Source organism: Cydia pomonella, chromosome 5 (genome assembly GCF_033807575.1).
Source record: "Cydia pomonella isolate Wapato2018A chromosome 5, ilCydPomo1, whole genome shotgun sequence".
NCBI lineage: Eukaryota > Metazoa > Arthropoda > Insecta > Lepidoptera > Tortricidae > Cydia > Cydia pomonella.
The window spans coordinates 4,173,067-4,200,096 of NC_084707.1; the positions used below are offsets into that span (position 1 = coordinate 4,173,067).

General features: G+C 35.9%; 2 protein-coding genes across 2 annotated transcripts in view; both read left to right on the forward strand.

Moving 5' to 3' along the window:
• LOC133518449 (cytoplasmic dynein 1 light intermediate chain 2) overlaps positions 1-8,340 on the forward strand; it is a 46,328-nt gene extending 37,988 nt beyond the window's left edge. The window contains exons 9-10 of the mRNA XM_061852136.1: positions 111-186; positions 657-8,340. Coding sequence (XP_061708120.1) covers positions 111-178 — 68 coding nt within the window. The 3' untranslated portion in view covers positions 179-186; positions 657-8,340. The remainder of the gene's footprint in view (positions 1-110; positions 187-656) is intronic.
• A 585-nt stretch (positions 8,341-8,925) lies between these two features.
• The window catches only part of LOC133518447 (endonuclease/exonuclease/phosphatase family domain-containing protein 1-like), a 42,941-nt gene continuing 24,836 nt past the window's right edge, over positions 8,926-27,030 (forward strand). The window contains exons 1-3 of the mRNA XM_061852134.1: positions 8,926-9,854; positions 9,978-10,662; positions 12,805-12,954. Coding sequence (XP_061708118.1) covers positions 9,578-9,854; positions 9,978-10,662; positions 12,805-12,954 — 1,112 coding nt within the window. The 5' untranslated portion in view covers positions 8,926-9,577. The remainder of the gene's footprint in view (positions 9,855-9,977; positions 10,663-12,804; positions 12,955-27,030) is intronic.

A 27,030-nucleotide genomic window follows, 5' to 3' on the forward strand; every position in this document is an offset into this window, starting at 1 on the left:
CTGGGTTAAAGTGCCATTTGAGGGTAGATTTTGTTTACTTATATTTAAATACCTAAAGATACAGAGTATAAACCAGACAGGTCGTCAAAATAAGTTATTAATTGTTCCAGACCGCCTGACGCGCGCCAAGCCGCGCCCGCCACCTCCGATCGACTTGAACTCGTCCTCCGAGTGCTAGCGCTAAGGGTGAGTACCGTTATTACTGATACTGACAGGCCGTCCGACAAATTACAAAATTGAAAAAAAAAAAACACTTGATCGAAATTATCCATTTCTAAAATGAAACTGCTTAATTTCCTATGAAATAAATGAATATTCATATGAAAAAAATGAATATTAGGAGACACCTCCTGTTTTACAAACAAAAGTCGTATTAATTTTATGTTTCTAATTACATTTCGTTATCTGGCATAAACATTTGCAAGGGTTGGCTTACAATCACAAAAGTTTTTAAAAACAAAAATTATTCAAGGTGCTCCTTCTTTTATGAATTTTATCATACACTTATGGTAAATAAAATAGACATTGTAGTTTACCAGCCAAGTCTACTGGTAACATCTTTCTTGAACTTGCAAACCCTGACTGGTCACTTGTTTGTACGTCAACACTTTCTTGGATTATACGCATTGTTAATATAAATTGTGTCTCATTTCCAGGTACAATGTCGTACAGCGGGCGTACAAAGCACTCGCCTACACCGCGCTCGTTAAACACATTGCTGGCTTGTACTTGTCGACGCGACATTACTCGCGGCCGGGTAAGCATCCATCCCGTAGGGCATTCCCGGATTCCGGGAAACAGTCCCGGACTGCAAGCATCCGTAGCTCCCTGCTTCGTCTAATCGCGTCACGCCTTGAGATTCCTCCAGTCGCGGTGTATAGGATTGCGCGGATCGCGAAATAGTTTTGTACTCATTTTATAAAGAGTTGGGCGCCATTGTGAAACCTGTTTCAAATTTAAGTATTAGCTAATACTATTAGAATTTTATAGAAACTTCTAATATTATAAGACTAATATTTGATAAGAAATAGGCCGACATGGCATTGTGAGCGTCCGCGACTACACTGTATTGTTTATATAAATTAGATATTTATGCAATGAACTTTGAAATTTGAATAGCTCTTCAATGTTGCTCTACGAGGATCATTTTCTATTCTGTAACAATTTTTGTTTGTAATTGTTCATGATATTAAATAAGTATTTATTTAGATAGCATCGTGAAACTGATTGTAGTTAAAGGTTAAGTCCAGCATTCACTACACGACATGTCTGAATCCGTTGACAAATCCACCCTCGAAAAGCCAAACCCCGTTTGCTGCGCGTCGGTTTCATGAAGAAGTGAATTTGTTTGCTAACAAATCCGGCGTACGCAATGGAACCGGACACTCAAAAATGCTCATTACTAGACCTTATGACATTGAAATAAGGGTTACGGATGGATAATTATCTGTGTTGTTGATGGTGTGAATGCTGGGCTTCATAAGCATCATCTGAGATTAGGAGGTTCCATAACATGTGATCTTCTGTGAAGACTGGCCGTGTAAGATCAGGACACGTTTATGCACAATGAAGTCACTATTTGTACAAACCGTGTTTATGTACAATGAAAATATTTGTATGTAACAATCATTTCATACGCTCATATGTAAATTATTGTTTTCGACGGTCCGAGATATAATGGTGACCTTTATTGTGTGTTTTAAACGAATTTATTTATTACTTAAAGCATAATTCTCATTTTGATTTGTTTACCCCCTCACAGACAGTTGAAAATGTTTATAGAACTTTTTTTATGTTTATGTGAATGTAACATATTTTTATTGAAATTGGATTTTGTTCTTAACATGGTGCAATACTGAACATTCCAAACGTGGTTTGGTGCTTAATATTATAGTAAAAATATTGAATAACATGTGGCGTTTCATTTCATTGCTTGCCTTATCGCTCTCTTATTCGGCTTCTTATGGTTAGTGATAGCTTTGTCTCGCTCTAAAGGTCATCATTATACATTGGTTCCATTTTAAACTTTCCAATCATATGCTTCACATTGATCTAATAATCCGAATCATATCTTAGCGTACTTAATCTCATTATTAAATATCCCAATGAAATGCCGTTGTTGCATTTGAGTTGCGTAACATTAGTATTTATGTTACTATTAAATAATAAAACTTGAGGGTTTTGTGTAACTTATTAACTTTCATAGCTTAGGTATTTAATCATTATTATGACTTGGCAAACTTATTTGGGTATCATTTTTATTGGCAGCTATGATAACTTATGCCAGAGAAGTATGCAAACTTGGCTTGCGCTCTGCTGTGCACGTTTTTAAATGTAGGCCTAATTTGTAAATAAATATTTTGAAATAATGTTTAAATAAATAAACTAATATAAACATTAATATAATGCAATGATTCCCAGAACCTCTTAGAGTCAGAGCAAGATAAGTTGGCTGCAATGTTCATAGCCCAGACTTTTCAAGTGTTAAGTAAACGTCATAATTTCATAGAAGTTTGACGTTTGAAATAACACTTACACCCTCTGGGCTATCATAATCGCTGCCAACTTGGCTTGGTCTGGCTCTAACGTGCAGCTAACATTACCGCTATAGTATAATTATAACTCCTCACATTCCTAATAGGAATATTAATTATATTCTGCCTAAATAAGTTTGTCAATATTTCTATTTTCTTTTCCTAGTGAAAGTTAAATCACATTTCACATTCTTAATTTGATGTACAGTAAGTATACTAGATAGATAACTGACCCCTCAGTGCAAACAAGTTTCTATGCAGGGGGTCAGTTCTTACTGCGGCTTACTGTGCATTATTCGCCAAATAATGGTGGTAGAACTATCTTAACTTATATAATTTTATTATAACAATAATTGATCATGAAAGTAGTAGTTTCTGACTTTAAAATTATAAAATTATTATGAATATTAGGTTTTTCTATTAAAATTGTCGTCAGGCACGACAGAGATAATTCCTTTTAACAATTTGAGTTAACTTTCACGGGTCAAGGTAGGTAAATAACTCAATGTATGTAGAAATGGGTAGCCAGAGAATTGACAAACTACTAAACAGTCGGTTAGCGCGGCCATACTTCGTAATCCCGTTTTAAAGATAGGTTTTTCCTATAACATCCTACATATATATTAATACTTATAGCCAAAAGTAAGAATATTACAACAAAAAAACATTAGGTAGAGAAGTTCAATGCGTTTGTCGAGGTCTAGCTTTTTGATAATATTCTAAAGTACTCCCCCTTTTTTGTAAGACAGGGAAACGAAGGGTTGCAGGACAAGTAGATGTACATGATATAGATTCTGCCATCACGCTTTTTTTGTTTTTTTTTTTTTTATTATGGGTTTTCAAAAGCGGAACGAAATTTTGATTATTTTGCGCTACTATGCACGGTTTAGGAGATACAGCCCTTTTAATATTTTTGCATGACTAGTGCGTCGTAGCGCAAAAGTAACCTTCACTCATCGCACCCAAGATTTCTTTGCAAATTTGAGAAAAAATATCTAATGTCACGAGACATTTTTTTTTTCAAAATTCAAATCCAATTATTTATAATCAGTCCCTATAATCAAGGATACATAAACTAAATTAAATCAAAATAAATGTATAGTATAGTAGGGTCTCGATAATCCGTACACAGGCTAATCCGAACTGCCGAGTGACCCCTTTCTTTGAGAGACAAAACCTTTGTTTGGTCAATAAATAGAAACGATAGTCTAAAATAGATGAGTTCTGAAATGATTTCACATCACAGTCATGAAGTGTTGAGTTACTTTGTTTTATTTTTTATTTGGAGTCTCATTAAATATAGTTTTGCAGAATAGAATTATATTTTATATCTAAGATACTATAATCCGAACGCTCCGTGAGTCCGAACAGGGCTTGTTTCTGTGAAGTACATATTATCGAGGCCCTACTGTAATAACAATTTGATTGAATAATAAGAAATATTACGGCAAAACATTAAATTACACATTGAAGTTAATAAATTAATGAATAAAAAAAATTGGCATAAGTTTTGATAAAATGTCACTTCGATCAATTTCAATCTCTGCTTTTTCATAATCTGCCTCTTTTTAAAATTGGATCTTGAATAACGACACCGTGTATACTGGACTATATATTTTAGTAGATTGTCAATTTTCTTCACAAGCAAAGGGCTTGTCAGTTTTGATACGAAATTTGTATGGAACGTAATGGAGTGAATATAAACTATTTTTATAATGGGGGCAAAATGTTAGGTGGCTATACGCATTACTTATCAGTACCTAGAACTAACGTATTGCGATTTGTGAGATATATGTCTGATTATGTTACCTAGGGTGTAAGCAAATAACATATTTATCACTAGCTGAGCTTGAAGCTTATTTCTCACTAGGCCAGGGGCCTATTTGTCGAACGGTATTAGACTAATATTAGTAGTCCACGATTTCCACGAACTGGGACCCATTTCTCGAACGGTATTTGTCTAATATTATTAGTGTGTTGCCATGGTAACCCATCCGACTTGACAGTTCCTGGACTAATAATATTAGTCTAATACCGTTCGAGAAATGGGCCCTCAAGTCATATGGGTTACCATGGCAACACATTAATAAATTAGACTAATAACGTTCCAGAAATGGGCCCCAGTGGTAGTAAACATGTGAACAGTGAACACGGCATTAAAAAGTGACAATGGATCTTTAAATGCGCCCCATTGGTAGTGAAACAATGGATAGCTATACTCAGAGAGTACATTAAGCATGGGCTTAAAATATATATCTGCAAAAAATATAAAGAGTATAAAATGTGTATCTTTTACCAAGAGTAAGGTCTAATCTGTAAAGACAAGAAGATGTGTATACACTCAGATTGCTATATACATACATTATTTTGTTATTTCTGTTTCCTAGGTAACATTTTAAGTATATTTACGTATACGATGTGTATGTTTACTTGAGTTAATTATGGTTTCGAAATCAGATAAAATTGAAAATGTTTGTTCAGCAGAATTCTATTATAAAAATTGTATGTACTAGTCAAAACACCAGTTTAAGTTCATTTTTTATAATGCATCTTTCTGTGATATGATTTTTATATTAATAGAACAAAATATCCTCTTGTTACAAAATGCATGAAAATAGTTATTTTTTTACAAGGTTTGAAAAGTGGAGAGCGTTGCGAGGGTTTCAAGGCACGGGGTTTAAACAAACTTTGCCTCCGAGTGAAAACTAAATGTTATCACCAACGCGAGGAAAATACTAACTATATACCAAAAATATCTAACCTAATCATATCCAAATGAAATAAATAGAAAGTGTATCATTCTAAATCATCATTTAAAAGTAAATTCTACCAGCTAACGTAAACCATTCAAAATTTTCATCTTGCAAAATTGCCCCACATGTGGATAAAATGCAACTTTTTCATTAGTTTTTGAACTATCAAGGTGGCAAGTTGGTGTGGTGAAAAGCTACTTATTTGGCTTATCTATATCTACTTACGTAAGCCGTAGCGTAAGAAATAACTAATATTTTTTTTACGTTGCGTCCGAGGTATACGATTTGGGGCGCAAGGCCCCTCGGACTGCGAGGTCTTAGGCCGTCGCCCACATCGCCCATGCCTAGCGCCGCCTCTGCAAGGTGGGACATTTTGCCGACCGCGGTCATATATATCGTTTTTTATATAGAGTAACAAAAATAAAGAGGTAGGTTTTGCAATATATTTGGCCATTTGAGCTGTTACTCTCTATTTGATGCTTACTGTAACTCTAGAAATAATAGAATGGGTATTAAAGCGAGTAAAAAAGTTACTTTCTCATGCATATTTGGACATTCTTTTTAAATGTATTAGCCACGTAACATCCTCAGCTAGGAGATAATTATAGGATTATTAAAGCGCTATTTTAATTTCATTTATGCTCAACTGTTTAAGAAGTTTTTGTTAATGTTATTTTAATATGTATAATTTTCTATAACATCCTTTAACTAACAGTCGATAGTTTAATTATGAAAATTATATAAAAAAAGTTTTAACATCAATTTAAAAATAGATGTGGTGATCTAACATAGTGAAAGTTAGTGCCAATGCAAAGTAAATCTTATGATCTATTCACAAGATACATACTTAGTTGCTACATATTATAAAATCATTTTAAATAATTTACGATTAGTTTCACTAGACTTAATTGACCGGGATATAAACCGTGATTACGTTGTATATTGTTTTTATGAAGCTCCCGATATTTCGACGCAGTTACATGCATCTTGTTCACGGGTAACTGCAGATAGCGGGTGGGTGTCAAAGTTGTGTACATCGCGCTCGGTCTACCCTCATTCTTGCGCGTCGAAAAGCTCCACAAAAACAATATAAAAGTTGATCACGGTTTTATCCCGGTCAATTGCAGTCTAATTATGAAATCGATTGATCAACAAACACTGTTTGTTAGTCTCGCATCTATTGTTCATTCAATCTAATATTTTTAGGTCAAGTAAGGACGCTAAGCACGAAGTATTTCGTTCATTGGCTCGCCATTTCCTATCTCTATCGCACGCGCATAATTATACAACGTACCGGCCGGTGTATTGCTGTCACGCTCGCTTGACCGCCAGCATCAACGGCGGGAAAGCAATATAGTTGCGATAGAGATAGTAAGCGCTGGTGGCCTAGCGGTAAGAGCGTGCGACTTGCAATCCGGAGGTCGCGGGTTCAAACCCCGGCTCGTACCAATGAGTTTTTCGGAACTTATGTACGAAATATCATTTGATATTTACCAGTCGCTTTTCGGTGAAGGAAAACATCGTGAGGAAACCGGACTAATCCCAACAAGGCCTAGTTTATCCTCTGGGTTGGAAGGTCTGATGGCAGTCGCTTTCGTAAAAACTAGTGCCTACGCCAAATCTTGGGATTAGTTGTCAAGCGGACCCCAGGCTCCCATGAGCCATGGCAAATGCCGGGACAACGCGAGGAAGAAGAAGAGAGATAGTAACAGGTAGGTCAATGTACGAAATTCTTCGTGCTTAGCGACCTTACTTTAATTGGGAGCCATTTTGGTTGTAAACAGTTGCAGCGACTCTGGCTAAGGCATAGTGATTTATTATTAGATTCTCAATAATAGTTTTGTTACGCTTCGTGTAAGATTAGATCCTAGTAATCATATTAGTTGTTAAATTATTATTTAAAGAGAAATAAAATCGAAAAATTAATAATTAATAGTAAACGACAAATCGATACAATTATATTGAGTGTAACGTATTTAATACATTGAATTAAAAAAATGTGGTTAAAATGACGGGCAGTGTACATCCATTCCATGTGTTTGCAAATCGGCTGTCTGTGCTTAAACTAAGGACGCTAAGCACGAATCATTTCATACATTGACAAGCCATTTTCTATCTCTCTCGCACTCTCGTAATTATATTGCTGTGCCGTCATAACGAACGGGACAGCAACAATTATACGATAGAGATAGGAAATGACTGTTAGATGACTTTCATACTGTTTTTAATGAGTTACTGTGCCGATGGGCCAAAACCGTAATATCAAATATTCAAAAACGTTGTAATACTGGAAAGTTTTATCTATTGAAAAAACATCCATCGCTATTTGTAAAACTTCATAAGTGTGAAAGGGATGGTTGTTTTATCTATATCTATGCATCAACACAATATTCGATGTATAATACTGTCAGTGGTAAACTAAAGTCGGTCAATCCGTTTCCGGCAGTAGAAAAAAGCGGCCAATTTAAAAAAAAAAGGCGCGTAGGGTTATTGGCCCATATATAATTTGAATTTCGCGCCTTTTTCTACTGTCAACATTGTTTGACCAGCTATATATGGTCAAAGAGTAGTTATAATAGTACTGCAATCCATAGAAAAAAGGATGTGTCTCCAAAATTGATTAAAGGCAATACATGCATTCACTATTACAAAGTTTTCAATAGAATTAACATACTTTAACTGCTGTAGATTTTTATTATCTTTAAAACAAATGGTAGGTACAATTTTGTCAAAAAATATGAGAAAGTAATTCTATTATAACTATTCTAAGGTGTGTTCAAACACTCGTCTCTGTAAAATAGTACCTTTACAGCCTGAATGTAGTGTCAGCAACTTATAGCCTCCAACATTTTAATATAATCCTTTTACTTATAAAGTTATTATAGACCCAGTAATCAAATTCAAAAAATACCTACCTAGGTAATTTATTAAAAAGACAAGTCTAAAATCTATAACTGTAATTATTTTGTTGGTAAAAGGACAGATTAGTCTTTTAGACAACACTGTACAGAAATATTTTATTTGAATAAATAGCTCGGAAACTGTTCTGATCATACGGTGTTTTATTTTTATTTTATTTATTACTGTCCAACGTACAAGTCGGTATCTTCTACTCAGCTTTAAGTCTGTAAAAAAACAGAAGCTCGTTTTTTTCTTTATTGTTTTTTTTTTTTAACAAATGCCACACTCATAATGCCTCTCTAATAAAAACTACAACAGTCAAGTTTACACTAATTGCTTGTAGTTAAAAGTCTTGTGACTTTTAAATTGTTAGTAACATATTATAATAAAATAAATAATAACACTTGTAACAAGATTTGCAAGTTCTCGCTAAAAAACTAAATTCCCGTTTCCCGCGTTTTGTTTTGTCGAGAATTCTGCGTTTAGAAATTGTTTTAGATTCGTATATTGTTCGCTGTACGACAAAAATAGTACAAGAAAATTGAAATCTTACGTAAGTAATAATTCATTTTGAAAAGAATTATGCAATACAATTAACAAGAGTAACGGTCTTTATCGTCGTATCGTCGGTATTATATTATTTACTGAATTAAAAGTCTGTAATGGAGATTAAATGTTTATAATTTCTGAACGATACAACTTGCAGTTGCCAGCATTAAAAAAATCCCGATTTTGTTGATAAAATGACGTATAATGCTGCTTATTAGATTCATTTTAGTTCAACTTCTTGTAGTTCTTTACACGTGTCGTGTGACAATTTCAAAAGCTTTAAGAATTGCACGTAAGTGTTTACAAGGTTAGTGCTTTTTAAAACCGCATTGATTATTAATACAAATTAAAATGTTGAAACAGCTGCATTATTCTTATTATCTAACCCTGACGGCTATCCCTTGAGATTTATTTAGAAGAACGTTAAATATTCTTACATAAAAAGTTTTGAGATTAATCATAGTGTATCAATCTAATTTCAAATTCATGAGGTTGCAACTCCTAAAATGGCATGTGTCATTGTAGCCGTAGACAATACGTCAAACGTTTGGACGTTTTCTTGTCTGTGGCTGGCTGTTGCTGTTGCTGATTATGGCTGATCGGGGGAAGTTGTGTCAGCAAACTCCACTTTATTTTTAGTTTTGAAAAAATATTTATCTAGTAACTAGTGTAAGAGTGTTTTTTCGTGATAAGTGCAACGGTAGTTATTAAGTTGTAGTGTAAGTGCTTCAATCGTGTTGTGTTATAGTGCATCTCGATCTATTATTAGGTTTTTTAAATAGTCTTTTGAATTTCGCGTTATGATCAATATTTGATTTGTAAGCAATCGTGGCGGTCAATATGGGGCAGAGTCCGAGTTCGATGAGGAGTAAGAGCGGCCGGCAGCGCTCATTCCGAGGTTTTGCTCGGCGGCACAAACTGAATAAATCCAGTTTAAGCCATACATTCAGTTTGCCGCCGTCGGAGGAGTACCCGGAACTGATGAACGTGAACACGGCCACGGAGGAGCAGCTGATGACCCTGCCCGGGGTGAACCGGCAGCTCGCGCGCGCCATAGTGCTGCACAGACAGATGATCGGCCGCTTCAAGCGCGTCGACGACCTTGCCTTAGTCTCAGGTGCGTGACCAACTCATTATGCTAATTCACTGACTCGGATGTTTCTCACATCATTGAATATTTATGCTAGCTTCAATATACGTTGCCATTCTAATTCCATTGTCTGTCTTAACTTTGTTTTAGGTATAGGAGCTGAGAAATTAGAGCTGCTTAGACCAGAAATTTCAATAAGCAACCGAAAACAAGTCTCCAGAGCGAGCTCCTGCTCTCAATCTTTAGACAGTGTCCGAGTTTCAGTAGAAAGCAAGCTTTGTTCTGTTAATTCTTCCAGTGTTTTCCAATTGCAATGTGTACCCGGTTTGAACCAGGAGATAGCAGCTAATATAGTAGACTATCGGAACAAGAAGGGACCATTCAAGTCGCTAGATGATTTAATAAAAGTCCGGGGCATGGATGTTGTGAGGCTTAGCACCGTAAAGCAACACTTAAGCCTAGAACTAAGAAAATGCGAAAGTCTACAGCATCTCGCCAACGGACATGTATATGGTTGCGCAGATGATACAGTATCTAAATCATTTATAAATGGTGTCTCCAGTACACCAAAGACGCCTCATAGAAAGAGCTTATCAATGCCAAATAAACTACCTATGACTTTACCAAATGGTTTTGCGACCGCACCTGTAAATGATATTCTAGATCTACTGTCAGCATATTCCCACAGACCAATAGTTGAAGAGGAGTTTAAATATGAACGAGATGGGATCAAGTGCTGTAGAATAGCTTCATGGAATTTACATAAGCTTGATGTAGATAAGATAACAAATCCAGGCGTCAGAGAGGTCATCTGCAGGACAATTTTGGAAAACAAGTAAGTTAAATTGATTTGCATATCTTAACATGCAGGTTACCGGTATGGTACCCTGGCATATAACCAGTGGCTATACTTGCTGCCAAAGTCAGGTTGTAAGTCATTGGGATCATGCTATCTCTTTTGCACTTGCGTGGCCTTATGGAGCAGGACTCAGGAGCGTTTTTTGTATTAAAGGTAAGGTAGGGTTTGTATTAAGGGTACTTGACTTTTATTGCCCGACTCGCTACTTGGTGCTGCAGCAACTACAGTAAAAAGAGCCTCTGATCTCTCTCTCTCTCTCTCTCTCTCTCTCTCTCTCTCTCTCTCTCTCTCTCTCTCTCTCTCTCTCTCTGTCTCTCTCTCTCTCTCTGCTTGGCAGATATTATTCCCATCTGATGGTGGGGCCTAGTGGGCCTACCGCCTACAGTCAGGCCAAGATAACTGATTTTTATAGGCCAAGATAACAGATATACAAATGTTATTTTAAATGACAAACTTCTATGAAATTATGACATTTCAATAACACGTCTCTGCTGTAAAATTGGTTCTCTACCTTTCTTTTCTTCCTTTACTGTAATAAAATAAAAATGTATATTTAAATTATGCAGACATGATATCGGAGACTGAGTTGCTAACCTATCATATGTTATCTACTATGTGGCAATATCTGTAGATATAACTGATTATTTCACAATGAGTTCATGTAAATCTGTAATCACTGCAGAGAAAACTGATTATTGTATAAGTAACTACTTTGTAATAGATAATAAGACAATGATTAACAACCGTCTGGCCTAGTGGGTAGTGACCCTGCCTATGAAGCCGTAGTACCGGGTTCGAATCCCGGTAAGGGCATTTATTTGTGTTATGATACAGTTACACAGATATTTGTTTGTGGGTCATGGACATTTTCTATGTATGGCATGTGATTATCTATATACATAGTTGTATTGTATATTATATTGACGCCTAGTACCCATAGCTTTACTTAGTTTGGCGGTAGGTAGATCTATGTAAGATTGTCCCCAAATATTTATTTTATATTTTATTTTAAATGCCTGAGTAAATCCTTTCACTGAAACAGGATTAAGTTTCATAGTCATTTAATAGACTGCCAAGAATAATGGCCAAGTAGTAAATCATTTTTATATTACTTTTTTTAATATTGATCCACAGAAAGTGTGTAATTTTTTAAATTGCTTATATCTACCACACTAGAAGTACTTTCTATTGTAGCAACATAATCTTACACAGCGATCTCCCGATTACAAAGCGGTTGCATTGTTCGGTATTGTCTCTATGAATCAATCACAGATTTTGCCAAACATCGAGTCAGTGTCTTAAATTAGCTGATTACTCTCCTACTTTCTATTGGAAACAAGCCATAAAATGATCTACGCTGCACATGCCAACTTTTCACACTTTAAAGCCATATTTGATGGCTTTGCTAATGGAAATGAGGCTAAGTGATATAAACAACAGTTGGCTTGTGTTCAACTTTACAAAATATCAATTAGAACAAATGAACCAGAAGACCATAACATGTACTAATTGCAAAGATAAATTATCTGTATTACATATGTAGTATGAGTTTTTTGTTTGTAAACAAAGTCTACTTGAGAAATGCGACCGGTAGACGAGAATATCCGGACATGTTGTCACTATTCATACCTTACAGCATGATTTCATCTCAATCTAACTGACCGACGACCGGTTTGGCCTAGTGGGTAGTGACCCTGCCTACGAAGCTGATGGTCCCGGGTTCAAATCCTGGTAAGGGCATTTATTTGTGTGATGAGCATGAATATTTGTTCCTGAGTCATGGGTGTTTTCTATCTATTTAAGTATTTATAAATATTTATATATTATATATATCGTTGTCTAAGTACCCTCAACACAAGCCTTATTGAGCTTACTGTGGGACTTAGTCAATTTGTGTAATAAAGTCCTATAATATTTTATTATTTATTATTATTTGATTAACTGCAAACCCTTTCTTAGGAAATTTTTCAAAACTTTTTTCTAACCTGTCACATCTCGTTAAGGAAACCTTTGGAATCCCTGGTGAATCGTTGTGCTCGTTTACTTAAAAAACTGCCTTATTGCAAAATGCATTAAGGTCTATTTTCCCAAATTGGTAACATAACCGTATCTCCTCAGATTGTCCCTCATCGCCATCCAGGACGTCCTCGACGTGGCGGCTCTGAAGATCCTCTGCGACGAGCTGAACTCGCCCGCACTCCGGAGAGTCAGGGAGTGGAAGAGTAATAGCCACAGATGGGAGTACTGCATAGCTGACCAGTTAGATAGGTAAGTAACCCTTTTCTTGTCAAATTGAAAAAATCATGAGTTTGAAGCCTTGCTTGCGCCAGAGGGAGGAAACTAGAGCGTTCGTGCTTTCTCGGCTCGGCATTGCTCCGAGCAATTATTAGGGTTGACACAACTTGAAGTCCCTTTGCGTGCAGTCGTACACAACCACAGATAACATAATTACATGAATTTTGGCAACCCTAAATACCCGAAAGGGATAGTTCCATACATTAGAAAGGGACAATGACATGACATGACTTGGCCCTGAATCACTGTCAAACTTTGGCTTTGTACGAAGTTTCCTTTCTGTATGGTAGACTGGTAGTACTATTATTTATTCTGTGCTTGCGCCTAGTAGAGCAAAAAGAATTCTGTACGAAGAGGCACGAGGCTCTGTAAACTGTGTAGACCTCGCGATAAACTTAAATAATGTAAAAATTAAAAAAAAAAACTTCATGGAATCATTATCACAGCGAACTCACAATGGCCTTAAGTGCCATAGACCCTACTTGCACTTATGGTCCTTATGCCAATTTCTACCATTTTGAACAATTTCCAAACATAGAAACTACTAAAAATTCTATCTAACTACCGAATCTGCTCACAAAATTTCACAAGAATCGGTCGAGAATTGCGACCGGCAGAAAAACTCCGGACATACGAAAGCATTTTTACCCACGCTGAAACGGAGACCCTCGCTAACGCTCGGTCAAATATTTATATTATTTGTATTTTTATCTTGTAAGATACCTTCCCAAAGCAAGCGGGTAGCGGCAGATTATTGACAATATCTATTGTTCGTTACCTATTGAACGTTATTAGAACAGGACAGGCCCCCAGAAGAAGCCGCCGCGCTACTTAGGACCTGATTCACAATGTCCAAGTAAAGTATTAGTATTTAAATTTTATTAGCAAGTAAACAAATAAATTAACTGCCAGATAAAACTTAGCACTTTATCTACCAGTTAAGCTTATTTGAAGATTGTAAAACGCCAACGATTACTTTATTCGCCAGATAAGTGGCAAGTAGCTTATTCAGGACTTTACTTGTACAGTGTTAAACAGGCCCTTAGTATTAGAATTTAACAAAAAGACTGTTTAAATTGATTATGTTATTACTAAATCAGTCAAAGTTCAACACATTCACTGCCGGGAACCCACCTGGTGGGCGCTCGTGAACTTTGTTCAGATGCCGGACAACCCGCTGGGCGGGTTGTTTTGTACGCAGCTATAGACCACCGGTTTCTGGGGTAGTGCGCCGTTTTTTGTCTGGCAGTGAATGTGTTAAGGCATATTCCAGTGAGAGAGAAGAAATGTTACTGTATCACCACTTGTAGGTTAGTGATTTTAAATTTAGCTTAGTATCAAATCAATAGGCCTTGACATTTTAAAAATGAGGAGAGGTAGCCAAACCAGTTGGTATGAGTTCTAGCTATCTATCTAATTTCGACATCCAAGCAGTTTCAATCATTTTATTACAATCTAGACTTTGGCTTATTTACCTTAACGGACTGATAAAAAATAAATATACAGAATTTTTTTTTCGTTAAAGACATCGTGAGTTGTTGTGCCCGTAATGCCAAGAACGGTTATAAGTATAACGGCCATTGACATATCTAAGGACGGGCCTTACGGGCACTAAGAATGTTGCTAGTTCAGTGGTATCACTCACTAATTCGAGCCAATCGTGCACTCTTAACGCATCTAGTTGCGAACAACAATCGCGCACGTGATGCGAACTTATCAACCAATCGCGTTGTGGCGTTAGACTGCAGTCAAATTCGTGTGCGTGACACCGCTGTCGCTGTACTGGCCCCATTATTATGGCCCGTCCTTAGATATATGATATATGTCAATGATTACGGCGTACGTTTTAAAAAGTATAGTTAATGCTTTTGTGTAAGGTTTACATCTTCTAACTCATACCAATGATGATAGCGTGTGCGTGATATTTTTAGATGTGACGGAGGCCTATTATTAAAGCTCCATATACTAAACATTGTATGTATAAAGAATATAATTGTTCATCATTACGCTTACTTCTTGTTTGCAGGAAATGTAAGTATGAAACACAACTTGACACGGGTATTCTTAAGTGCAATCAACTTGTATATACATGTTTGTATTATAAAAGTACTGAAGTAAGTTGTACCTGCACAATAAGTGCGTCTGTACCTATTTAGAATGTTATCAATACCCAAAACACAGCACTCAAAATCTAATCTGCTGTATGTACACATAGAAAAGTTAACATTTTCCTGCTTATCTAACCGTCCTGGTAAGAGTTGCATAACAAATTGAATTGAAGATTTTTATCACTAACTTTGGACGTGGTATTATTTGAATATTACATTTCCTTAAAGTAACAAAGAGTTTGAATTTAAGAGGGAAGAATAGCTTTGCGATCCTAACGAAATAACGGTATTTTTTATATGAAATCCATTTCGGGAGAAAACGTTTTCCATTAGGCCACACACAGCGAGCACGTAAGTACGAGGCAATTTCCTCACGCACAATACGGCCAGTGTAGACGTGCCTCGGCTGAGGCGGCGCGCGCGTTTTCCTCGCCCGAGCACGCCGCCTCGGCCGAGGCACGTCTACACTGGCCGTATTGTGCGTGAGGAAATTGCCTCGCGCGTATGCTGGCTCTGTGTGGACCCGGCTAATAATGCTTTAAATTAATTACTTAATTACTTTTTTTTTATTATTCATTTTTAAATGTTTTTTTATTTATTATTATATTGTGTAATAAGTAATGTATGGGTCTTGTTATCCGAAATAAATGATTAAATTTAAAAAAATTAATAACCAAATCTTAACAAGTCACTTTGATTTTGATGTCGATCGCTTCAGCATAATATATTCTAGGTTTATAGGCTTCGCTTCTTTTTAATGCAAATTTTGAAAAGAAGGAAAACCTATGAACCTAGTTTTTCATTATGTCAATAACACACTAAAAACCATGGAGAATGGAAAATATTTAGAAGTGGAAAAACGTTTTCTCTGTTTGTATGGAAGATCACGTGGTATACTTCCCTCTTAAAAGAAGTCATATCAAGGATTTATGGTATATAATATAATAATAGATAATGTGAGAGAAACATAATAGTAGCTACAGTACCTACCGCTTCCAGGCGCGGATACAAGATTTGGCTTAGGGGGGGGGCCATTTTGAGAAAATCATATATTTTTGCACAGAAAATAAGGTAAAAAAAAATTTACTCTATTTAGTAATGTGAGAGCCAGGGTTTTAGGGGGGGGCCATTGCCCCTATGGCCCCCCCCTTGTATCCGCGCCTGACCGCTTCTACATAGCTCCTGAGATGGAGGCATTGACACTCATATGCATTGCCAATTACAACGTGCCCTATCTATTTATAGACTTAAATGCATGTTGAAGGAAAACTTGACGTTGATACATTGAAATTGAACCACTTCAGTACCCCTAGTGTAAATTTTATCGACATCATAACGTGACAAACGCGTTTTCGTTAAGTATCATTTTGTATAGGATTTTGAGTTTCCAAAACGTCCCGCTTGGCGCGCTCTTTCTAAATCCAATACAAAATGAGACTAAACGCAAACGCGTACGTCACGTTTCAAAATCGAATTTATTTACACTAGGGGTACTGAATACGTAGGAAATAAGAGTAAGTTTCTTGTAATCAAAGACAAATAAAAATATACAATCGACACTGACCCAGTGCAATTATGACACTTATTCGCATTAAATACAATGTGTAAATCCAATACGGACAATAGATCCAATCCAATACGGAAAATAAACCAGACAGATTTTATTTATGTAACCATGAATTAAGAAGTTTTTATAAAGTTTCACTTAATTATGTACACCGTACACCGTTACACCGTAATTTTTAGGGTTCCGTACCAAAAAGGTACAAAAGGAACCCTTATGGTGCGACTCTGTCCGCCCGTCCGTCTGTCTGTCTCACATCGCTAAATATGTCGCCAACCACTTAAGTTATCGATTTGAAATTTGGAATAGTTATGAACAACGCTAGCCCAGGCACATTGAAAGTGTCTAGGTCACTAGGTCAAGTGGGGTATCATTTGAAAGAGCTCAAATGGTCCATTCCAAAACATATTTTTCTTTTTTTTTATAGAGAAAAAAAATATTTATGAAGGAAAATGTGAAAAAAAGACCCCCCCCCCCTTACCTCCGAAGTTTACCGACGAAAAATTATGAAATTTTTACATAATTAACATTAATATAAATTTTACAGGAAAAATGTAATAAGACCTCTATCTTGGTAACTTTTTTAATCAACAAAAAATCTTTTCGAATTCATTTGCAAGTTAACCAACTTTACGTGTGTTTATTACACCTGAAATTTCTATAAGATTACATTAAATACACCTTTTTTCAAATAAAACATCAATTTTTGAAATCGGTTTACATGGAGAATTATCGTCGAAAAACCAACATACATTCATTACATTGGGCAAATTAGTTAGACAATTTGCTGATAGATGGCGCTGTACAAATTATACTTAGTATAGGTACTCCTGTTCAAAAGTCTTTCGCCTTTATAGTTACACGAGATAATTCAAAGTTTGTACGGAACCCTCGGTGCGCGAGTAAAACGAACTCGCACTTGACCGGTTTTTTTTTTAATTTACCAAGCAGCAATGTACTGCAAACATTGTGAGACATAACATTAACATGACACGGTTGATTGTAATCATCCCCTCCCGTCCCAGAGCGTCTCACTCTTCACAAATTGTGTCCCCTGCTATGCCGGCTAGTCCGAAGCAAGCATGTACTTACTTGGCCAGGTTAGGCACCGTAATGTCTTGTCTTGTCGCGCCAACCGTATAACCGTACCAATAACGCTTGAAAACAAACTAATATCCGCGCTATAACATTCGCTTTGTTAGTTATTGACGTTATTGTACTTCACTTCGTTGCTTGTAATAAAGCTATTATTGGCCTATTGTCGTCTCCAGTCAGGGTCAAGTATTTATATTGAGTTGTATTTATACCCCAAACGCGCTTTCGCAAGGGGCCTTGCGTTTCTCTGACACGTTAACCCTTTATAGGGCACACTTAGATTAAGGATCGTTAAAAAAACTTAAAAAATATGGCCATTTTCAGTTTTTACACAAAACTTAAAATCACTATACATTTGTATATAATTTTGGTCACTAGCTTATTGTCGATTTGTAGACTTACTTACTAACTTCTAACTAAAATATATATAAAGATGCATAGGTATTAAAAAAAATCGTACTTAAATTGAAATTTTAACGTTTGTTCACATTCACCCCCATTGAGCACTCTAGGCAGAAGCTAGAGAGTTATAATTTAAGGACAGTATTACAGTCGTCATTTGTAAAAAAAAATAGATATGCCCCAAAAAATCTGAAAAAAAACGTGTTTTTTTGAACCACCCTATTAGATATTAACTATACAGCAAAAATTACCACCTGTAACATCATGTTTCTGAATTTTTTTCTTATACAGAAATTTTAGAACTTTAAGAGGCGAAGAGGCTTGAATCGTGTATTTTTTTTAATCAGGTCCGTTAAAGGATTAAGAAAGAAAGGGGAAGATATTTGTGCAAGGAGAAACAAACGCGAAAGAAAATATGTAAAAAATATGCAGTTCCGGTAACGAATAAGTTTTTTGTCAAGAATTTAATTTTTGCTACACACTTTTATCGCTGCCTATACCCTTTTCTTTTAACGGGCAACGAATACTCATCGAGACAATTCTAACTATCCCAATCACAATTAGATTGCGCTGTTTTATCTAAATCTATCACAGAATTCCTATTATGGACATAATAATGCATTGTCGCTCAACTTATGTATGTGAAGTTTCCGCTCAATCGAAATAACTTTCTCTCCAAGGCCCTTGTATTCCATATCACCAAAAAATGATAAAAGTAAAGGAAAAACGAACTACACTCAAGAGCGTTCCAAACGGGTAACCTATTTATAATAATTATTTCAACATTTTCCCTCTCCATTGCTCTAGACTAAACTAGACTGTAACCGCGACTGTTGCGGGCATTTTTCTCTGTCACTCTACTTACGTCTTAGTGAGAGTAAAAGAGAAAGATCCCCGCAATTTGCTAATTTCGGTTTTTGTGGTAGGCCCCCTGTATTCGAAGCTATTATCGGCACGGTCTCCGGCCAAGTTCAAGAGGGTATTTATATAGAGTTGTATTTATACCCCAAACACGCGCTTTCGCAAGGAACCTTGCTTTGCTGCGGTTTGTGGTGGCAGAGTTGCGAAAATTAAATTCAAAATAGTAATGGACTTCGCCCGCGGCTTGGTTTGCGGACAACTCCATACTCGTAAATGTTGCTAAAATTCACATGATATAAACATGTTCAAAAGAAAATATAATTTCTTCGTGTAAATTCAGTAATTACTAATTAAAATTACCAAGACTTTTTTTTATTCAAACAAGTTAAATAGCATAACAGCAAAAATATCAAACCACTGCTAGAGTCTGTGCGGAAAGAATTGTGGAATGTATTGGGCCCCATTCCACGACTCTTCTCTTCCGCACAGACTCTAACTACACAGAAATTTTAATAAGAAAAAATGTACAATTCATCATAAATTACAAAAGTAATATCTAAAAATAAATAATTATCACATTTTAAACTGTAGTAGGACGTTCGTTTGTCTTTTATCATTAGTTTCATTCTCAATGCAACTGTATTATTGTTAAACATTGTCATAATCATGACTATCATAGGTGCTTGTTTATTGCGTAACTTGTAATGTTTTTAAATTAGCTCTTCATAAGTTGTCCTTAAGTGCAATTTCTGTAATTTCTTAGACAATGAAGTTTCTTTGAACCGAAGGACGTACATCCATCTCCTTCATTCTCGATAGATCCAGTCCATAGATCCAAAACGCACTACTACCTAGATAGGTACAGACAGGCGCCTGCAAACAAATCACACTGAGAGGCTGATGGAAGGAATTCATATGAACGACTATCTCTATCGTATCTTTGCGATTACATGGGGCCCATTTCTCGAATGGTATTAGACTAATATTATTAGTCCACAAACTGGGGCACATTTCTCGAACGGTATTAGTCTAATATTATTAGTGTGCTGCCATGGTAACCCATACGACTTGATTAACTTTTTTTTAAGATGTTGCTATATGTGAGATCCTATAATTGGATCTGTGTCACTATTTATGTTGTTATTAGCATAGTTATAGCTGTTGGTTCTCCATGTAAATAAAATAAAAATAAAATAAAATAAAAAATTAGTTTAATACCGTTCTAGAACTGTCAAATCGTATGAGTTACCATGGGAACACACTAATAATATTAGACTAATACCGTTCGAGAAATGGGCCCCCGTTCTAGAAATGGGCCCCTGTGAAATTGTATGGGCTTCTATGATAACACACTAATAATATTAGCCTAATATAGTTCGAGAAATAGGCCCCTGGTCGAACCCTTAAATATCTTTAAAACGAATGTCCATGTTAGCTTGAAATCGAATGATTTTCATATCATAGTCAGTTCCGCTTAGTATCAACAGTTCCCGACATTGATTGATAATAATCACGTACGTAGACGATAACACTCATTCACTACATTGTAATTAATCTGCTTGGTCGAACCATTGTTAGCTATTCCACTAACTATCGATTGTTTTCAATTAATATTGTAAACGAGTTCTGTTCCTTTGACTTTTTTAGACCCGTCTTTCTATTTGTAAAATAAACTGATAACAAAGAGAATTGAGTATAGAGGCGTATTGTCAAACTAAATTTTGTAGCGAACTAAATTTACTGCCGTCTTTCGACACATGACTAAAACTCTCAGAATGACATATGGTTATTTGACCCATGTTCTTTTGATATGAGTTAAATGACCCATGTTCTTTTGATATGAAATGATTTTTTTTTTTTAATTATTATTATTATTTTTATCTACGTTTAAAATTTGTATATGGAATGTTATTTAATTTTTTTATGTTTTATTTACTATTATAATGTTATTATTATTATTCGAATTTTATATACACGAGACATATTATGTAGAAATGTTTTAATAGGTATTAGATATTTAGTTAAATTTAATATTGTGTGCCCTAACAGGGTGTCATGAACTGACTAAATTAATTGTAACACCTTATTATGTAACTTCATGACTGCAATAAATAAATGATAAATATCAAACGGTGTCGCCATCTACTCGAGTATAGGCCAATTTTTTCTTGATTTTTCGAGCCACGTTTTCTTTAGATTTATCTTTTATTGAGTTATAAAAAAAAGCTTCTACAGACAATAAATCAATTATGAATTATGAATTCTGCCCACAAGCTTTACTCGTCTACGTGGAATGATGATGATAGTTAATAATTAGCGTAAGTGTTGTTAAAGTATAAAGACCTTTTTATAGATATTTGCCATTTTCAAAATTATCCCAGTGCGACTTTCATTGAGTCATTGGCCAAAATCCTCTACGCACAAAAATGCCACATTCTGGAAAAGAGCTGATCTCTTCAAACTGCTTTATCGATTTGTATCACACACAGCTAATAAGAACCACCGCAAGGAAACTCGCTTTCACGTAAAAATCACATTGGAATAGGGCCATCAGCTAACATGCCACAGACAGACATGGGCATCAAATGTATAACACCCCTCTTTGCTTAAAAACTGATGTTTGACAGCGAAAGGCCATAAATTACGTCGTCCCTTCGATGACTCGGTCTCTTTTTCCCGCTGCTTCATTCATACTATCCTTTGTGGGATATCCTCATTTCTATGGACGAGGGCTTCTTGGCCATTGATTAGCCATCAGTTGGCCAATAGTTAGAGATACATTCTTTTTCTCGTTGCCTAGACTGTCTTAAGTGCTCGGAGTAGTCGTGAGTTACAGAACAATAGTGTCGTAACACAGGTCTAAGGCAGCTGCCAAACAAAATCATTAAAAGCGAGTAGCTTTGGATTTTCTCAGACAGGAAATTGTGGATGCGTACCTACCGGTAAATAGGTTTATCTAAGAGAAAACATACGCCCGCGAAAATAACTCTTCTATCACTACTCGCTAAGCCCCTTCCATCGGACACCTGCCTAGAATGCATAGATAAACAACACGTACTCTTATTGCTAAGTCGTTATCTTCCGGATCCAGACATCTTAATTTTTTTTTTACCGCAGGTGGGTGAAATAATTTAATTATTTTCATATCAAACTTGAATTCCGATTAGCATGAACAGTTCTCGATCGCTTAGGCGCATAGCACACTGTTTACGATTCGCACGTCGCACCGATGTTTGAGCGAGACAACGCTATGCACGTATTATAGTGACATCCCGCTCGCACATCGGAACGACGTGCGAATCGTATCCAGTATGCAAAGCGCAAGTCTTGCTGCGGATTCTTACACTGTAATAGCATAAATAAACGAATACACATTACAATTATCTTTTGTCTTAGCATTGTACGATCAAGGAATTTGATTTCTGTACCATTGCGTACCTTGTCACAGTGACAATAATTTGAGATCCTAGGGGCTTTCATATTGAGTCAAATTCCTTGACTGTTTGTAGCTTAATCCGCGATAGTTCCCCTGAGAGGCCGGCAACGCACTTGTAAAACCTCTGGTTTTGCAGGTGTCCATGGGTGACGTTAATTGCTTAATTTAGTAGATAAATTCACTGTCTCGGGCGAGACTCGAACAGCGACTTCGGAATACCTACTATCATGCAACTTCACCGCTAACCGACTCACTAATCGACTCACCAATCTCACTATCGAGTATCGATTACTAATTGAATTACCAGTGTCAAAGCATTCGTTCCGCCCTTTTGATTTGCCACGGGACTCGTTTGTTCGATCATTAGGCGTTAAATTAATTTACGCTACACTGACGACACGCCGGGGAAAAAAACACGCTGCTCATTCATCTATATTTTATTATTAAAAAAAAAAAGATTTTTTAGTCCATTATCTGTACCCTCACTATGAGTCGCTTGCACCAATGTTAGTACGTAGGAGATGTATTGTGAGTTAGTTTATTTTACGCAGTAGCCAGCGAATGTCAGTGTCAAACTCGTGGTTCCTTTAAACTAACTCGCAATGCATATCCCACGTACTAACATTGGTGTAAGCGAGATGGACTGCGATCGAGTTTATTCGCTAACGTAAATGTCAAGTGTCAACTCATGGTACGGCTACTCATCGTTTTCGAAGAGGGCAACCCTAAAATAAGGCTACTAAGGAATACACCATTAAAATCATTCGGTTTCCTCATGTTACACCGTGTATACTTCTATACGGTTGGTTTATTGCTATACCTAATATGGTTTCAAAAACTTGATTTGCACTTATTCTCAAACTTGTAATGAAATGTTGACATGACTTCAAATTAGGTCCGGAAATACCACATATAAAGTGCGATTCGGCCATTATGCTTCTTTTTGTGTTTTTTGAGATATTTTTTTTTTGTTTTTGTGAATATTATTTCAGGGTTTCAAAGAGGAACAAAAATTTCATTAATTTTTTTCAGTCATGCAGAAATCTTTATAGGGCTGTATCTCCTAAACCGTGCGTCGTAGCGTAAAAATAATCAAATTTTCGTTAGTAACCCCAAAGTAATAATAAAAAAAAACAAAAAAGAAAAAAAATTAAAAAGAAATAAACAAAGCGTAATGGCATGCGTCGTAGCACCAAAATAATTAAATTTTTGTTCCCCTTCAATACCCCACGCACTGAATAACCTATCACATTAGAACATGAAACAATCATCATCATCCTATTTTTTAAAATTATTTAATTGCAAGTTTGAGAAAAGCACTATACAAATCTCGACGAGAAACGGGTTTGCCGGCCGCGTATCCCTATCAGACCTCGCTACGCTCGGCCGTCTATATCTACTTGGCCTGCAACCCTTCGTTTCCCGTCCTCTATAGTAACGTACACGTCGACAGTAAACTTGTATATCTAACGTGCAAGACTTCTTTGTCACGGAAATAGCGCATGTTTTACATTTCTTTCTTATCGTGTAGATAATGTTAGATATTCACTCAATACAGTCCGTACACAGATGGACATTCCTCGGGCGATAAGTGTGATAAATTCTCGGCCATTCCTTTATTGACAGCGTAAGTCCATTCTATGGGACCTACAGGTATTTATGTATGTAATTAATGACTGTTACGTCCTAGAATTGCATGAACATTTCATCGTCTTCAAAATAGAATGATGGCCCTTTGGATATTTAACGGATTTGTTTTAAATCTTCGAGGGATAAGTATATGCATTTAGTTTTTCGATAGGTATATGAAATAGTCTCGATTTATAAGAGATACAGGGTGTTTATTTAGTCACCTTCAATAATTTATGGGGTGAATATATAGGTCATACTGATAAAAGTTGCTCAGATGACCTATATATTATATTCACCCCGTAAACTATTGCAGGTGACTAAATAAACAGCCTCTATATGTCAATTTATTACTCCTATTCTACAATTATAGAGCTAAGGAACTGCGCTTGACCCATTTAAGTATATTTAGCAACTACATTAGACTGACAATGTGCAGGTCACACGTCATTTTCTATAAACTTACCCAACATCAACTCCACAGAAACTTCATTTATATTGCAAGCAAATATAAACCTTATGTAGAACCAGATTGGTCTCATTTTGTTTTACTCCTCAAATTTAGATGACGCGTGGAAATATAAATGGATAATCCGTATACCGACTATGCATATTAAACGTCTGGTCCGTTGTATGGACTTATATTGTGGGGTCGACGCAGTGCTATATCCATAACCGATATTAGTTCCGTTCAGCCGCTTCCTTTTTGTATTTGTAGTAGTTATTATCCATAAACAATTAAACATGTTTAGCCGTTCACTGATTGCATACAAGGATCAAAATAATCAAGCTCAGTGTACCGTAAAAAGTTCCACTATTATAGTTTATCGCCTCGGGAATCCTTCCGTTTCTCATATTTTGACATTGAATTAAAATCTTCAAAAACCACATTGCATTGCTAATACTTACCTACTAGCCCCCTTATTCATAAAACAGGAAACTCCTACAAACCTCTGTTAATTTTAGTCCCTTTCTAACAAACAGACATGGCAAATTTACGGATAAGGACAAACGATTATCAATGGTTTGTCAGATTTGACAGACGTTTATGAATAACGCCGTATTGGTATACGTATGTATACGAATACGGCTTGTATTGTATTGTAGTATACGTATTCATGCTTTGCCAGTGCCATAAATCAATTTTAAAGTAAGGTACTTTTGTTCGCGTTCGCGTCGTAATTTATGAGAATATTCTGTATGTACATAAAAACATTGCCAGTTTTAAGAAAAACTGTGAAATACATAATATTAATACTAGAAATAAGCATAAGCTCGCAGTGCCCTTCACTAGGCTCCATAAAATTAAGAAATCATTCATGGGTAATTGTGTAAGATTTTACAATAAACTTCCTAATATTATAACTGAATTGTCTGTTAGTAAATTTAAAAATTATGTAAAACGTAAGCTTATCTCTAAAGCCTATTATAGCACACAAGACTACATGAATGATGAAACACCGTGGGATTAAGTGTGATTGTAAAGAATGAATTATTTATTGTTATGTTATTAATGATGAAATTGATAATTCAATGTATATATATACCGTATTTTTTGACATTTAGATTTTATTCTAGAAAGGTTCTAGACTAGTATTTTTATACAATTTTGATGTTTGACGATCTTTTTGTGAAATTCTTACTATTAAGTTTACCATATCTATAATAGTTCAATGTTTTTTTAGAACAATAATAACTGCATCAATAAATTGCTCTGATATTTAGATTAAGATGATATTTGTAAAATTTGACGATTTAAAAGTGCTTGTTGCTAGGCCTATTTGAATAAAGAATATTTTGACTTGACTTGACTTGAATTATTTTTTACCTGTGGTCGTGCTTGTGATGAAAGCTATCCATAGGGACATGACAACTCTAATGTCACTTTCTGACAACACTGATTAGAAATAGTCGGACACTTCGTTATTGTCTGCAACTCAAATCAAACTTGAAAGAAAAGATATACCTTAAATTAATTAAAATTTAATTTTCAAGCTCATTTGTTTCTGATATACCCCGTTTGGGCTTATGAGGGCAGTATTGTCACAACACCAACAACCGCACCCATTAAAAGCTAGTTGTTTTATTTTAGCAAAACAGACCAGACTCAATATAGGTGCAAGACATAGATTCAAACGACCTCAATTGGAGATGACCTTCGGCGAATGTCTTGAGGGGGCTAAATGGTCCGACCCCTTTATTGCGACGCCGAACCGCAAATCATTCCCGCTCTCAAAGGTCGTCGCGAACGATCGGGATTATTTGCAAAGATATCGAGTGTTGCACTTTAAGACCATTTTTACTCTGAGCTTCGGTTGTTAGTTTGAAGATAACAAAATTAGCTTTTTGGTTATAAAAACTAATCAGTTGTCGGGCGTCAGACCGTCAACATCTCCAGCATCTCCTGAGGATGCTTCGTAGAGAGGCGAAACACGTGTCGAGTTGTTATATTTATTTGCGGTGGGAGGGTGGGTACATTAATTGCATGTAAAATACGTAAGTAAGTATAACGGGTAAGCACTGATTGACTAGCACGTTATTTTCTCGCGGATTAGCAAAGTAATATTTCTTGTTTTAATTAGCATGGATTTCCACAAAGTAACGCCTGATTCTATACATTTTTTGGTTATAACTGATTGTTGCCCTAAAACCATAACATATTTCTTATATTTTTCTTGATCGTCGCTTTTAGCAACCTTTTTGCATTAGACTCAATAAACAGGTCTGAGCTGCATCTTAATCGAGTAATTCAAACGGGTTTCCACCTTCGCGTCTTTATATTAAATTAATAAACCGCCATTCCCATTAAAATTAAATAGGACAAAAACTAATCAGCACTTTTGTGGATCAGCACCCTAAATATCATACCCATGCCCTCAAAATGAATTCACGGCAAATTATGCTAGGTTTCTAAGGAAGCCTAACCTACTCGTTACAATGACATAACAGACCAC